Source organism: Trachurus trachurus (assembly GCF_905171665.1).
Source record: "Trachurus trachurus genome assembly, chromosome: 4".
NCBI lineage: Eukaryota > Metazoa > Chordata > Actinopteri > Carangiformes > Carangidae > Trachurus > Trachurus trachurus.
In genome coordinates this window covers 11,728,847-11,745,435 of record NC_139898.1, presented here as the reverse complement: position 1 = coordinate 11,745,435, position 16,589 = coordinate 11,728,847, and the positions used below count along the sequence as shown (strand labels likewise).

The 16,589-nt window shown below is 42.5% G+C and overlaps 2 protein-coding genes across 3 annotated transcripts; one reads left to right on the top strand and one right to left on the bottom strand.

Moving 5' to 3' along the window:
- Nucleotides 1–298: 298 nt before the first annotated feature.
- cUnh19orf44 (chromosome Un C19orf44 homolog) lies at nucleotides 299–7,139 on the top strand. Its single transcript, XM_083970826.1, has 10 exons — nucleotides 299–665; nucleotides 1,351–1,506; nucleotides 1,628–1,755; nucleotides 1,895–2,363; nucleotides 3,009–3,354; nucleotides 3,672–3,751; nucleotides 4,336–4,801; nucleotides 4,907–4,981; nucleotides 5,601–5,767; nucleotides 6,737–7,139. Exons 1-10 carry the CDS (start codon nucleotides 576–578, stop codon nucleotides 6,827–6,829), a joined length of 2,070 nt encoding a protein of 689 aa, XP_083826952.1. The 5' UTR covers nucleotides 299–575; the 3' UTR covers nucleotides 6,830–7,139.
- Nucleotides 7,140–7,850: 711 nt separating this feature from the next.
- Nucleotides 7,851–16,164, bottom strand: akr1a1b (aldo-keto reductase family 1, member A1b (aldehyde reductase)). 2 transcript variants are annotated; one of them, XM_083969819.1, is made up of 9 exons: nucleotides 16,022–16,164; nucleotides 13,734–13,829; nucleotides 11,512–11,631; nucleotides 11,155–11,306; nucleotides 10,726–10,921; nucleotides 10,437–10,636; nucleotides 8,502–8,574; nucleotides 8,319–8,405; nucleotides 7,851–8,150 (listed from the first exon to the last, which is right to left on the bottom strand). In XM_083969819.1, exons 2-9 carry the CDS (start codon nucleotides 13,812–13,814, stop codon nucleotides 8,085–8,087), a joined length of 975 nt encoding a protein of 324 aa, XP_083825945.1. In that variant the 5' UTR covers nucleotides 13,815–13,829; nucleotides 16,022–16,164; the 3' UTR covers nucleotides 7,851–8,084. The 2 variants fall into 2 exon arrangements, with proteins under 2 accessions (XP_083825945.1, XP_083825944.1); XM_083969818.1 differs by lacking the exon at nucleotides 16,022–16,164 and adding an exon at nucleotides 15,840–16,002.
- Nucleotides 16,165–16,589: the final 425 nt, after the last annotated feature.

Here is a 16,589-nt window from a genome sequence, read left to right as displayed (position 1 = left end):
TATGAATCAAAAAAGTCGCATAAAGAAGCTGAAAGTTACTTTATCCTCAGTTTAAATCGGTTTAAATATTATTATTATATTTTTACTAAGCTAAAAAAAGAAAAGGATTTGTTTTCCCTACCGGTCTGATGTTCCTGACACTAGATGGCGGTGAAGCGCATAGACTCTGGGTTCACACCACCAACCAGAAGAAGAAGGCTGCGGGCGTTCCCTCCATGGAAACAAGGGACGCGCTGTAGCCATGGCTGTAGTAGCTAACCATAACACATCCATGTAGCTAACAGGCAGGCTGCAGGTCGAAGCTGACTACACTGTGAATCATTTTATATTTATAGAGGATCACAAAAGTCTCCGAATTACTATGACTGGACTTAGTGTGCACCGCCTGTAGCCACTAGCGACCTGACATCATAACGTTACCGCAGGATGAAACGATAAGTTACCACCAGACTCTGTTGGCCACCGGTGAAACCAATGGTTAAAGCTCGGCAGCAGTGTGCAGTGTGTGGGCTGTAAGTTACTGAGAGGCAGCTGAACAGCAGAAGGGAGAAGAGCACCAGGGTCTGGGCCTGAGGATGTGGAGACGAGGCGGTCGAACCTCAGCTCTGGACCGAGCTCAGGCGCTGCTGTCCGCCAAGAGGAGCAGCAGAGAAGACGGACACACGGTGAGTGGTCTGGGGCCAGTTCAGGGCTATTGTTCAGGGCCGTTGCTAGGAATTCTGGCCCCCTTAAAGAATACTAAAGTGGGCACCTAACTTTTCCAGTTTTTTTTTTCTTAGACTACGTACCATGTATTATCATTTTTTATTTAGACTACTTTGTTTTGATGCTAATGCAGCATTACTATGATTATTAGTCAGGGTCTTATGCAGAATAAATCAGTCATAGAAAGATTAAGATTACTGGGTTTTTTTGTGGGCCCTACTGGGCGCTGGGCCCCTAGAATTATCATCACCTTTCTCCCCTATACAACGGCCCTGGGCGAGTTGAATGGACTTAGACAGATATGTTACTGTAACACACATATTTAAAGGTGCCAGAAGAAGTGTTCACGAAGTTGCGCTAAGAAAATGTTTAGGTGCTTACAAAATCACATGAAACAGCTAAGGTCCAGTTTTCAAAATAAAACCTCATCAACAATGCAAGTGTCATCTCTAAATATAGTTAAGTACAAAAAGTACAAATGAAACCTGTCAGTACTGATGCATCAATGTGTAAAATGGTACAGCAGATAGATGTTGTAGATTGATTTTCAATAAAGAATCACATTTAATATGATTGTATGTTTGTAAGTATTTAGTTGGAATTTACAAAAATATAAACTTGTATTGTCACTTCTGCCATCCTAAGGGTGCTGTGGGTGGATCTTTTCCTCCAAATACCCAGACCGTACTCTCAGAGGTGAGCGACCTGTCCTCAGTCAGCTCGGCTCCTGAATATGAAGCCGACACAGTGCGCTCTGTTGCTCCTGAAAAGAGCCAAGGAAGAGAGGGGGGCTCTACAAAGGTAAACAAATGACTGTAGCCCACCTGATGCTCAGAACACCACATTGAAATGTGTTGTAAGGCCAGTTCGACAATCTGCTTTTCGTGATGTTGTCTGAGCTTGTTGTGTTTTGTTCTGTCAGGACCTCAGACCTCAGAGCTCTCTGGGAGGTGGAGGGAGCAGGTTCCTGAAGAGGGCTCCACCACCTGCGCCCAGCGGCAGCCAGTCACCTGTCAGAGGCAGCCAGACGCAGCACAATCCTGAACCAGGGTACGGAGAGAAACAGAATTCATAAGAACCACAGCAGTGTAAAGAATTAATACATTTTACAAAGTAAAACAATTCCTGTTCAGTTGATTATCGCTGAAATATTTTCTCTGTATGTATCCCTCTTACCCCATTTGAACAGATATGTGTCGTCATCCCGGCTCGGCTCCCAGGCGGCTGCAAAGAGCAGACTGGATCAAATTGAGATGCGTATCCGCAGCCGTCAGCAGGCCCTGAAACAGGCCGGAAGGGGAAGCTCACCACAGCCAGAAGCAGCCTCTCTGCCAGTCTCATCACAGTCTAGCAGTGACCAGAGTCCAAAGGGGAAACGTTTCCTCAAGAACAAAGCAGCTGTGACTGTTGATAGCTCTAACATCGCTCCCTCTGGGTCTCCAAAAGGCCCAGATGTTGGTATCACGTCCAGGTCCAGAGATGCTGGCCGTATAGATCCTCCAGCAGCTTTGGAGAGGAAGACACTGAGAGTAGTGAGTGGTGTAAGCCTGGAGAGTGATGAGGAGGACATGAGGAAACTGCTTGGAGACTCTTTGGATTCAACAGATGACAGCTTGTTGAGACCAGAGAGACCCTGCTCAAAGAGAACAGTGGACAAGGTACATATCAACTTTCACCCTGGTCTTTTGCTTAGTCTTCTCTCCCTTTATTTGCAGTTAGTCACCACTTCTTAGGTGGGAATGCTATGAATTGTTTTTTCTGTAAATCACAACCAGAATTACTTCATTGATCCACCGAGGGGAAATTCTTTAGCTACAAACCAAGCTCCCAATTGAAAAAAGAAAAAAATGAAACGTATTATACATAGGAGTTGGAAAGAACAAGGACATAGGTAGATACATTTTTCTAGAATAAAATAAAAATAATACACCACCCACCCCACCCCACCCTTGGAATATACAGTACATATCATATAACAGCTGCAAAAACAAACATAAGTATACACAATATACATGGTGCTGGTGATTCTTATTAAAATTTTAAAAATACATATTTTACACAGTTTGAATAATAATAATAATAGCTGATTTCATCTATAAAGTGCTTTTCATTCACAAATAATCTCAAAGTGCTACAGTTAAAAACATGGTAAAAAAAAATGTGATTATTAAAAATTGAGATGATGTTTATTTGGAAAAACAATTATAATTTGTCTCTAACATGACACTAACTCAATTTTTAACAGAATATTTGTTTACAGTACATTTATATGTGCATCAATGCTATGCTCTCCTCTCTTACAGGTGTTGAGTAAAAGCAAGGCCGCGCCCACACCTCCACCTCCATCATCCTCCCACACAGCCTCACCTCACTCCCCTGCCTCCGCCTCTCACCGTGGTTCTCCTTTTCGTTTCACTGGCCAGGCTCAGGCCCACTTCAGCCCCTCTGTTCTCTCGCCATCCCCCTCCCCTCCCCGCGTCTCCACATCTCCTCAGAGGAGATTGAATTCTCCTCACAGGGCAGCCAGTCCACCTCGTTCCCTCTCCTCTATGTCGGGCCGCAGTGAGGTGCTCTCTCTGGAGGAGCTCTTTCCCGCAGGGCCTCGCTCTGAAGATCCCCACAGTGAGATGAGTTTCGCTTCGTCTGAAGGTGAGAGAGGTTTGTCAGGTGTCATCACTGTTAGATACAGAATATTCAATGGAAGTTCAAATCAGTGTTACAAGATTATTGTTTTAATTATGTTATGAAAAAGCTCAGTTTGTTGTTCTGAAGTAGAATAGTTCCTCTGTTCATTCATCATTTTTTTCTTCACTCTTATCTTATGCATCCTAGATGAAAAACAAGGTACACTCATCTTTCCTCTGTATTCATCTCTGTATTCATCTGTATGTTTGTTGTTTTGCAGGGAATCACAAGTTCTACACTGTCATGTTATAAAATTCTATTGTGATCTTGTGTTATTGTAGACTTCAAGATAAATGTGATGACGTTAGACGACCTCGTCCCCGCTACCTTAGGATTTACAGAAGCAACGCAGACAAAGGAGGTAGGGAATGACAGAGCGGTGCATTAAAATACATTGTTGTTATATTGTTATATACTGATGGTCATTGTGATGAATCCATAGATATTTGTCAGTGAATTCAATATTTACCCAAAGTCTTTAGTCTGCGTCAGTCCTTTTTTTTGATTGACACCGGTTCTGGTTCATTCACCTGCTGCCTGCAAACTGGAGAAGCCTAATAACAGGCTCATATAAAGCCACTGTACACTGCTTTCCCATCAAACATCACATGAGGTCAGCATCTAGCTGGCAACTACAGTGCGGCATTTTGCAGCTCAATTGTCAGATATTCCACTAAGTTTCTTAAAGTTTTAAAGTAAAATTTGCTACATAGCCGATATTAGCAGTAACGGCACAGTGCAGGTGACATTATAAGCCCATGCACTGTCATTACATAAGCTTCTTGTTGTAGTCGAATAAACTGTCTTTACTATATATGGGGAGAAAGCAACTACAGCTATTCTTATGCAAGGCTTGAAACAAAAATCACATTAATTATGGTAAGTTTGAGCTGTTTCTCTTTTTGGATTCTCTGAGGATTTGCTTTCTTTTCTCTGCATTAACAGAAAGACGTCAAACACAGCGTCCCTGTTCCTGGAGCCTCGCGCAGACATCAGCAGCCACCAAGACCAAGTGATGAAGTGAAGGAGGAGGAGGAACAACAGCAGGAGGAGGATGTGCTGGACTACCAAAGTGACTTTGAGAGTGAGAGCAGGACAGGGCCAAATTACAGTGCGAGTCAGGTTTCAGAGCACTTGCAAGGAGACGGAGACGAAGTGGAGGAAGTCTCAGAAGCTCTGAACTCCGCCATATCCTGTCAGAGGACAGAAGATGATTACTCAAGCTCTTTCTCAGACGCAACCTCACGGACCTCAGACGGCAGCCCAACATCACAATCATTCAGCAGAAGCAGGGACTCCAGATCCTTAGAATCACACAGCAGCCGGACCTTGTGTCACCAGCCAGACAGGCATGATTCAACCAGGAAGGTTTTAAAAGAAGCAGCAGTACAGACTAACACATGGACAACTGGTTAGTCTGCCTTTACGTTAGATGTAAATATGAAGATGTTTGACCCAAGGTGTAAATATGCAACAACTCTGCTTGTCTGTGATTTCTGACTCTCCCTCTCTGCAGGTATGGCTACACATGGACCTCCACTGGGCATGGCCTACATCAATCCCACCCCTGTCAGTGCAGAAACAGTGGAAGGTAAGACCCAGTAAATACACAGAATGAGACGCAACAGGATTAAACACATACAAATCCTGAAAACACTCTTTCAATTAATCTCTTTTGGTCACAGCAGTCCTTTATCCTTTTATCATATTTTTTTTTGTAGTAGAAAATGTTTAATAGTTTAAAAAATCTGCACCTGAGGTCTGCTCTACAAGCTCTCTAGTCTGAGTTTTGTTTAACAAGAAAGAAAATGTCATCAGTCAGACATTTCCATCTATCATGTTGCTTTAGCACCATCTGTTCAAGACTCAACAGTAACTCATATCAGAAAACCAATATTTTTTTTTTTTTACATCGATATATTTATTATTTACAATAACCAAGTCTCTTAGTATTTATAACTGTATAGTTGAAGCCTGGAGACAACACAGACTCTAAACTGTGTCACCACAGCACACATGTAACAAAGAAGAGTAAATCCTAAAAGTAACCTCTGCTATTGTTGTTGTATGGATGATGTCATATCAGTCTGGTGGTAGTGATACTGTAGTAGTAGGATCCTTCATAGGAATAACACAGCATGTGAAATTAACCCAATGGAGACGTGAAGATACTTGGTGCTTAGTAAAGCTCTGTTGTTATGTCTGCCCAGCCCTCAGCAGCTTCAATCCAGCTGTATTTGTACTGAATGAGATGCTGAAGCAGCAGTTCGACATGACCACACGATTTATTGAACGCAATCGACACCTTCACTCCAGCCTGGTGCAGAGCCTGGAGCCCCCCAACTACAGATACACCACACTGGAGGACACCAAGGAGGTAAAGTCTGATACTTACACACACTGGTGGACTACCATTACTTGAGTATCTGGACTTTAATTTACTTACCACTACAGCTGAAAGACAAATATTGTCCCTACTACATTTCTGTGAAGGGCCCATTAGTGTGTCAAGCCACGTGTCATCTTCCTGTTGCATGGGAGAAGAAACAGTCAACTTCCAAACTGTCAGTCATGTGATGCTGCAGCTATTTTAACAATCTGAGTCTGAACCAGCCAGTGTCCCTAACGATGCTCCTTCGTTAGATCAAGATGAGGCAGAAGATTTTTCACCAGAACACTGCAGTCTTATCCTTAATCCATGTTTGAACTTTTAGAAATAAAGAATCCTCTCTTCTCTCTTTTTTAATGTCTGCTGTGTTTATCACAAAATAAAATACAAAAACTGCCCACAAACACACACAGCAAATATGAAAACACCAGTGGCTCACTTTTTTGATTCAATTATACTTTGCTGTCATGTTTATAGTCAATGTCTCTTATCCTGCAAGGTTTTTACCCGACAGGTTCTACTACAGTCATTCAGTTTGTGTCGTAACTTGTTTCAAAGTTATTAGGTTGTGTAAATGTGGAGCTGAACAACCATTTGTTGACAAAATAAATGTACTTTTGAATACTTAAGTATTTACCATCAAGTACTCCATTATATTAATGGAGTCATATTTGACCAGGAGTATCTTTATTTTGACCCAAGAAACAGAGCTGTGTGCTCTGTCCTCTTCTGCTTACCTCTAGGCACAATTACATTCTAGTATGTAGTTGTGAATAGTTCTGTTTTTTAGCCAATACAACGAAGGAAATTACTGTTTAATGTCAAAGCATTACTAGTACATTGAACTTAAACAGGCATTTCATTCAAGCTGTTAAGCAGACGGCATGCAAAAGACTAAAGAGTGGATTTGTTAAAGCTGACACATGTTAACACACATGTTCTTCATCCTTTCCACAGTACATCCGTAAGCACAGATCTCCAAAACTCACAGTGGAAGAAGCCTTGGAGGAGGTGTTGCAAGAGATGAGGCGGCAACTGCCTGACAGCTGATGACTGAACCCTCATGTGCAGAGCAAGACGCATTTGCCATTTCCTCTTTCCTCAAGAGTTTGTATTTATTTATACATTATGAAATACTGTTTTTCTATTATTGAATTATATTTTCATACCATGGAGAATTGAACTGATTCCTCTGTAAAGTGCATTCTCAGACCATGAGCCTCCAAAGCCAGAAAATCATGTAATACATTTATTTTCTTTAAATTTCTCAGTGTAAATCATGTGATATGAGCCCGTGTGAATGTAGACTTACTGAGTGATTTGACGGTGATGATTGCCTCGCATTTTGCTGGTGCAATAATGTAAAGCAAGTGTTAACAACTTAATGCATTGGTTGAAATTGGCCCCAAGGAGAATATAGTATTAAAGGGACAACGAGGAGTTTGTATTTGGTTATACTATGAATGAATGATGAATCTACATTACCCACACTTGGTAATGGCTCCATTTTCGATAAATATATCATCGAAATCATCAATATCATATAGCATTTCCTACTTTTGGTTTCGCGGACGCTGCCCGGCGGGTCATGGGAATAACGCCGCCGAATCGCCGTTTATGGTCAGAACTACGACGGGATCTGATCGTTTTCGAACCTCTGACTTTCATTCTTGATGAATGAAAACATTCTTGGCAAGACGTCCGGTGAAAGAATTTCACCGTGCACGCGGAGGCTCATGGGAAATGTAGTGTGAAAACACTTCGCTTTCCAAAACTCCTCATTGTCCCTTTAAAAAAAATTTAATCATCTCCACTAATTTCAAAGATTGCAGTTGAATTGCTGGCTCCTCCAGTCTGCATTTTGAAGTGCCCTTGGGCAACATACTGGACCACAAACTGTCTCTTGATGTATCATCGGTGAGTGTGTGTGTGTATGGTAGAGAAGTGCTATATGTGTAGGAAAGGTTTGGAGTGATTGATGAGACTAGAAGAGTCCATCTACTTTTAACTACAGGTCTATACTTTTCACTAACACGGTTCATCAATTGGTCAAATAAAGACACTTTCTAAATGAAGTAACAAACTGTTTATTTAAAAAATAACACGAACACTATGTATACAGTCATACAAGACTTTGCAGTCTTCATCATCAACAGTAACTTGTTCTAATGATACGTGATGCGACATGATCTAACGACAAAAATTCTATTGTCAGGATCCAGAGAGATGTAGAGGTGGTGTGGGTGGGTGACGTGATGCTGACGGAGCTGTTGAAGGCACAGATTTTGGGTTGTAGTGTGAGTGGTCAGTAGGGGTCGTTGAAAGGGTAGTGAGGATGTCCTGCATCCCTGGGAACACGTTTTCCCTCCACCTGCAATATCCAAACCAAAAACTGAAACTTTTCCCTCTACACTTGAAAAATGAGTCTATCCGGCTCCGGTACGTCATGCAAATACAAAGTCAAACTGAAACAGACAGGACGTGAACTATAATCAGCTGACATTATGATTCACATACACAGAGCATAAAACCCACTTACTTCAATCATTGGTACGATGTAGCGCCAGCCTTTGTTAAGTGCAGTGATACTCTTCATTTCCTCTGGCTCAAGGGTGAAGTCAAACACCTGTCAACACAAAAATATATCAGCATGTTCTCAAAAAGGAGAGCTGCCACAAAAAGATGGATGACATGAAAACGAATGGCTGTGACTGGTTTCCACCTGGATGTTTTCCTTGATGCGCGACTCTGTCACACTCTTGGGGATCGTCACCACACCTCGCTGAGTCTGCCACCTGCAAACACAACAAACCTAACATCTTAAAATCTTACCTACATTGCACCATATTTTAACTGTCACAAGTCAAATCCACCTGACAATGCTCTAATCTCTGTTTACCAAAGCATGCTTCCACCATTGTTTTCAATAGGGCCTAATGGTGGGTTTTCTAGGACTGATACCGACGCAGTATTAAAGAGTGAAATAAAATCTGCTAAGATAATATCAGCGAGTATATAGGAAAAAGAGGTGAAAAGTGTTTGTTGATTCCCTGCATCACAGAAGAGATTGAGTATGTAATAGGGACACTGTGTATTACATTCAATTTGCAGCATATTTCTGTTTTTATTCTGTTCAGCAGGATGGTTTTACTACTAACTTCTTATCTACATAGAATCAAAACCAGGTGTGTTTGGCTGAAGTTCACAAACTACATAAAGTGTGTGTAATGTTTGTTCATGAGGTTAGAGTGCTTTTTGTCAAAGAGGAACTATGCAAGTTGCTTTTCCGCTGTTTTGCTAACCCTCCACCTGGTCATGTGCATTTGTTTACAATAAAGCCGCCGAAAAATCAATACATGGAGCGGTAGATAGCTTATAACCAAGGGGGGAGTTGTGGGTTCTACAAGTGAAGACCACTTCCGCGTTCAAAAAGCTGCAGTTCCCGTCCGGCCTCTGGGGGCTGGTGCCAGAAGTGAGCAACTCTCCATTGACCCCCATGTTAAAATAGCCGACTTTACAGCTTAAAAAAACATATTTACAGCCTGGTGCCTTTAATTTTTTTGGTCTCTACCGATAGTTTCCACCTCCGTGAACACTGTGGGGTGGGGGGGCGGGTGAATTTTTTTGTACCACAACCGTTTTAATGTTGTTTAGGCTTCATAAATGGGGGGGTGGTTACGTTGAGTGACAGGTTCGCAGACAGGCCGTTAATTGGTTGCTTCGAGTTCAGCGAGCGGGTTCTTGGCCGGCAAACCGCCGTACCTCTCCAAATATGGAAAGTAGACTCCCACTAAAATCCAAGATGGCGGGGTTCAAATGTAGAGGCACAAAACAGACTCCCCCAAACCAATGGGTGACGTCACGGGTGCTGCGTCCATTCTTTTTACAGTCTATGCTTATAACACATACAATGTTACGATGTATCTATCTGTGTAGTCTTAACTGTCATAAACAAAAGATTACGGGTTACGGGGCCCATTTGTGTCGCGGTGCACAGAGACGAGAGCTGGGACACCGGGTACTACACTGATGTTGCAAGGTTGGTTTCCAGCCATGGGACGCCAGGTGGAAGGCAGAGAGCCTCCGTTCCCACTCGTAACGTCATGTAGTTAACCTGATGTCTTTTTTGGATTTTTCAGATATAATGTATGATGTATGAATGTCAAATGCTGTTCAATGCCTTCACACAGGCTACTATGTTGCTTTTTTGTGTGTGAAATTTTTTGTGAATGATCCCACGTCTGATGACGTCACCAGGGGGCTTCTACATATGCTACACGGGTGAAACACATTATGATGATGACCTGATGAAGGGCTGAGAAGCCCGAAACATTGTCAGTAAAATATCTGGAGCAAAACGAGGTTGGATGGGCTATTTCTTCTCTTTTCTGCTTTCCCCTTAGCCCAGCACCCCAAGCAAGGGATGTGCGTATATTTTTACAATTTATGTAGTTAACTATCACAGTTACTCGGAGCTTTTTAATTAAGGTAAACATGTAGCATAGCCACAGGTAAAAATCCTGCTTAGTTCCTCTTTAAAACCTTTGGAAATGAAATGTTTCTCTCAGAGTGAGACCCACATACCCTCACAATGGCCCTGTGAGCAAAACCAGCTGGTAACACAGGACACCTGCGGGTATCTGAACAGTGAAATCACCTCAGAATAATCTGCGCTGGGCTCTTCTTGTATTTCTCGGCGAGGCTGGCAATCCCAGGCTCCTCCAGCAGCACGGGCTCGTCCGGGTGTTTCCAGGCTCGATCAGGGGAGCCCAGGGGGCTGTAGGCCGTCATCACCAGGCCCCGGTCCCGACAATGGGCCAGGAGCTCCACCTGGGCCAGGTAGGGGTGGCTCTCTACCTGTCGAACCAAAATGAGATACCACTTGAAACACTGTAAGGCTAAAATCCCTCCTAAATCTCTTTTTTTCTGCCAGAGGCATCCTGTACCTGTAGGACAGTTGGTTTGATGCTGGCCACAGACAGGATGTCATCTATCTGCCGACTGTTGAAGTTGGACAGGCCGATGGATCGGACGAGACCCTTCCCCACGAGCTTCTCCATGGCAGCCCAGGTCAGCTTGTAGTCTATGTCATCATACAATAAGGCGCCATCCTCCTTTTTGGGGAAAGGATCATCTCCACGTCTGGTGGACACAAAGATGGAGACATATTTAAAGCATTATTTTTTTTTAAACATGGTCCATTTACAAATTTGACTTTATACACATAGTGCGCCAATGAATGTGGTGTCATAACATACAATAATAATAATCTTGGAGGGGTGACTTAATAACCTTGTTATTTTAGGTTCACAAATATATTTTCTCCTGACTACGATATCATTATCTTGTTGTCTTGACAGAGTGGTAAAGCTCACTGGAAGGCGTAGGGCCAGTGGATGAGGTAGAGGTCCAGGTACTCCAGCTTCAGGTCCTTCAGGGTCTTCAGAAGAGACGGCTCCACGTCCTCTGGGTGATGTCGGGTGTTCCACAGCTTGGACGTGATGAACACGTCCTCTCGTCTCAGGGACTGGTGTGCAGACATGTTACATAAAGTTTGAACTAAATTTTTCTATGAAGGAATTGTAAGTGTCTTGAAATTTCAGGATATCAGAGTAGATAATAAAGTACAGACAACGATCTGAGCTCCACATGTCTCAGTGTCTGGAAACATATCTGGAAATGTTTTTGCTTAAACTTTGAGCTTCTAATGTGATTGGGAGAAGCTGTTTTACCTTCCCAGAGCCAAGAGACTCCTGTAGAGCTTCACCGATCTCAACCTCATTGCCATAAATGGCTGCACAGTCAATGTGGCGATAACCAGCCTCCAAGGCCCAATTGACTGCTTGTTTCACCTGTGAAATTAGTAAAACAGACCAACAACAACAAAACCAACGTTTAAATTCAACACAGAACTGAAAGAGTCTGGGATTTAAGGACTAAACATTATGTTCATTTAGTACCAATTAGATTTTTCACATTCAGCGTTTAAACAGGGAGAAATAAGTGGAAACAAAAGCACAAACATACAACAGATGTGCTCATCAAGTGAAATTAGGTGCCTGTCAAAGTTGTGTATCACGCAACATCTAAATATAATCCCCAAATAAGGTTAGCATGGTGAATTTGTTGGCAACTTTATTTAGGAGTCATTTGTCTGACCATCTGTTAAGAGTTGGTCCAATATCAACTTTATTTATAGCTCTATTTTGGTCTCCATGAACTATCTGCCTCTGCTGATTTCTCAACTTCACTAAGTCACACACTTTGTCTCTCCCTCATCTTATGTGGTGTGTATTTTTTATATTTGGTGCTGAGCTGCACCACCATGCTGGCATACAGTGGGATTTTAGTACTTTTAGCTGCAGTGGTTGGAGACTACGTGCTGAGCTGTCAGACCACATCAGCTTACAGTAAAGCTCTGTTATAAAGCCATAACCACACCACACAGCTGGGCTGTAATATCAGGCAACGGATTTTTATCACACAGATAAATTTGATCCACTTTTACTGTAAAACTCTTGATTTTCTAATGTGTGACTGTGACATTAGATGTACCGGTATATATCGAGGGCTTAGAACCAAAAGGGCGTAAGTGACATTTGACAAACTTTACAGGAGAGGCAAAACAAAATTTTGACCAGACTTCAATCAACTGTATTCATTAACCTTAAACCACAACATTGCAACCACAGATATGCTTATATGAATGAGTATTTATGTAATAAACTTATGACATATTAACACAATGAACATGCTCTTAAACATTTTAAAATAAAAAAATATGTCAAAAACGTCACATACGCCTTTTTGGCACCAAACATTTCCAAGTCTTCTAGGACATATTGGGCGTATCTGCTGAACAATGCATTGAACTGATTGAATAATTAACACTCGAATAAGTAATTAATTGTCATGTAACTCATTCATTAATTATTTTAAAAGGGTCCTATGTTCCCCGCTGTTGCTGGTTGATGGACTCTCTCTACTTATCTGGACTCTATCCATCTATCTGGCCTGTCTAGCCTCTACCTGGTCTTTTTACTGTACCAAACTTAACCAACTCCTGTTTTTATTGCCTAAACCCAACCAATGGGACAATTCCACTTCTCACTCAAAGTCACAACTCAACTTCTCACTCAAAAATAGGCAAAAATCTGCAAAGTCACAACTCCACTGCAGGTATGGGACAAAAAATGGCATGTTGCCCTGGTCTTTTTGGGGAAAAGCGGGGAACATAGGACCCTTTTTCTATGAAAGGGTTCTATGTTGCCCAGTCACACACATAACAGGTACATAGGAGCCGGGGAACATAGGGATGACTCCAGTAAGGCTCTCAAGGCATGATTCTGTCTTATTGTAATCACTCTTGTGAGGGCATACATTCAAAAACAACTCTGCCTCATCTTTAACTTCTTCAATATAGGATTCATCAGTTTGTTTCATAATATTCATCAAAATCTTTTCTGCCTCAGACAGTTCCATGTCTGCAGTTTTCTCTGCCATTTTCAATGCTGTTTAAGGGCAACAACTACACTTACGCCCTTCTGGCTCTGAACCAACATGTGGGTCCGACATGTATTTAGATGTATTTTTCAGTGCCAGAAGGGCGTAAGTGCACTTACGCCCTTCTGGCTCCAAACATTACTCACATTTTTGAGTTAGGTCTTTATGGTTTTGTTGCTTTATTCAATACAGTTTGATCTCAGATGGGTCATTTTGGCATCATTGGATAGAGCTCATCAAGACCTTTCTTTTGATATATAGAACTCATTTTCGCCCAAAATGTCACTTACGCCCTTTTGGTTCTAACCCCTCGATATCTGCATTTGGTCGAGGGACTGATGGGAACATAACATAAAGAGAAGTTGTCTGTTATTAAGAAAGAAATTACACAACAGAAGACAATTTATCAAATATTTTATTATTAAAATACAAGATAAAGTGAAGCCTCTACCTTTCCTGCCTCACTCTTCCATGTCCCCAGTCCAAGTAGGGGCATCTTCCGCCCCGTGTTGAGAACTGCAAAGTCATTCATGCCTCTCAGAATCACCTTAAAAAAGGACGAGGAGAGCATGATTGAGTCAGTGAAGAGCTGCTCAGCTTCCCTGGATACTTAAAGATGCAGTAACAGGAATTTCATGGTCAGATACAGTGATTTTCTAACAGGAGATATTTATGTTTCACTGGTCCACAAACTGTAACAGAGAAACACTGTAGCAGAATAGGCATCACTGTGTAACTGTGTGCACAGTGTGATTCATGCAGACAGCGTCTTGAAAACACATACCAGGGTTAGATAAAGGTAAACCTCTGAAAATCTAAGACTTGGCTTCTTCTAAAGAGAAAATCAAATATTCACTGATGCAGAGTCAGCCTGCAGCCACAGAACAAAAACAGACGTCAACTCTGACGGGAAAGGAGAAGGAAATAGTCCTAGTCTCATTTCCCTCAAAGTCACCAGACTCAGCATAAAAAAAGCACATAACACTGTAAACTAACAACACACAACACTGTCTGAGGCGAAACCCCCTATGTCCTGGGTACAGACACAGACACGCAAAGAAAATAATACCAGTAACACACTTTTGCAGCTGGTGCAATATGCTATTCTGTTGTATTTCATTTCTGGCCCCGTTCTTCTCAAAGTTGTGTATATAATATGTACAGCCTGTGTTTGTTTTACTCTTCTCCTGCTGAAAAAGTCATTACCTAGGTGTAAATACTGAATCAGTGTTAGTGTTACTGTGAAATACTCTTTTTTTGTCAGCTAGTGAACCAAACATGAACCAGCACTGAAACTATAGTATTAGTAAGGCACTGCTCTCCTCCCTCGGCTGGTAGGCCTAACCACAGCTGTGTGTGGAATCATGGCTGTGGCACTGCCTGGAAAGTTGGCCCCGGTGCCAGTGGGCCATCCTGCAGCTGGGTCATCAACGCTGTGTGTGCATGTTCCTGACCAGAGATGTTGTTGTTTAGAGTTCATTTAATAAATCTCTGACTTTGCAGTCGAACTTAATTTGTCCCCTTGTTCTCCTTCAGTCTGGTCGCTTCAGTTGTTGCCTCCCTCTTCCCCTAGACAAATACATATTTATCCTTTTAGATTTTATTCTTATTCCAATTGTGCTCTTACCTGATTCCTCTACCTACCTACAGGCTTGATATGCAGATTTCCCCATTATTTTATCTTAAAATTAAAATATATTACTGACATACCGTACTCTCAATTCCAAGAAAGAGAGCTTAAAACCTTTGTTTTCACGGGTTCAGATTGTTGAAGCTACATCAGTGCAATAAGTAAAACAGCCAGTGTCATATCCAGACAAGATTACAACTGCAGGTGTTTGATCTCAACAAGATGAAAAACCGTCCAGACACCAGATGAGACGAGTAAAAGCCAAAGTTTATGTGAAGCACCGACGGTTTCAGCGATAACTGAAGGAATAAAAATCACATTTTTCCAGGTCTTTCCTGAATCCCAGGTCTGTCAGCTGATTTCCTGGATGGTCACGCGCGTCCACCACCACCACCACCACGCCTCAGCACAATGCGCCCGTGCGCTCTGACAGCGCGAGACGTGACGCCGGTGAGATCCATAGACATAATACATGTCATAATATATACACCTATGGATCTGATCAGAGTGATCAGAGGCGCGGGATCGAACATGATACATGAGCTGACGTCAGCGAGTTAGAGAAGCGGGTGAGGTTAAACATGGCTGACAACGTATCACATTAATGTAGACAGAGGTCCGAGTCTGTCACATTACAAACAGCTGCCTGGTTAAAAACAACAGGACGGGGGCAACGTTTAGCTCAGGCGCTAGGCTCCGGATCGAATCCCGACTCGGGTGGCCCTTTGCTGCATGTCATTCTCTCTCTGTCTGTCTCCCCATTTCCTGTCACTCTCGTCTATCCTATCAAATAAAGGCAAAGGCAAAAAGCCTCAAAAATATCCCTACAACAACAACAACAGCACAGCTAGCTAGGTTAGCTTCACCTGACCGGTCCACACCTGAGGACCCCCCTCCGCCCTCCCCCTCGACCATGACCATACTCACCCCCCTCACAGCGGACACACACACACACCGGGCTACACGGCGGAACATCCTCGTCGAGACGATGTGACCGACTGTCTGACTGACACCTGAGCCACTGACCCGCTCGGCTCGGCTCGGTTTGGTAAACTGCTTAATAACGTCACCCGGTAATCTCTCCCTGGTCACTTCCGGTCCAAACTTACCGTGCACAGATCTGCCAAAAAAACACCTGAGACCTCACGCTGGGAGCTTCTTCTTCAGTCCTCCGGAGCAGCACCAGTGTGCAGGAGAACAGATTTCTGCCAAATGTTCAAAAACACCACCTCATCTTGTGACGTTTCCCTTTCCGGTGTGATGACTCCTCTGTTTCCGGGAGGAAGAGGAGGAAACGTCTGGTTTTTAATATGGACTGTGCACTGGAGCTGGAGCTGACTCTGCTTCTAATGAAAAATAAATTACTCAATGAGATTATGGGAGTTTTCAGATAGCAAATCAAAGATGGAAATATGACAGGCTGGTTTTCTTGTTAGGTTCAGGTTATTTTATCTGTGGCCCTGAGGAGATTTGGTTTGCAGCTGAGTAGAGAACAAAAAAGTAACAACATCCATTCACACAATCTCAGACACCGTACACCATGCAGGACTAAACATAGGTTATATAAACCAATAAAAATGAAAAAGAGTGTTAGAGTAATACATTCATACATAGGCCTACAGGCTGTCCAAAATCTGCAGTTTTTACAGCTTGTTTACAACAACTTGTTTGACAGCA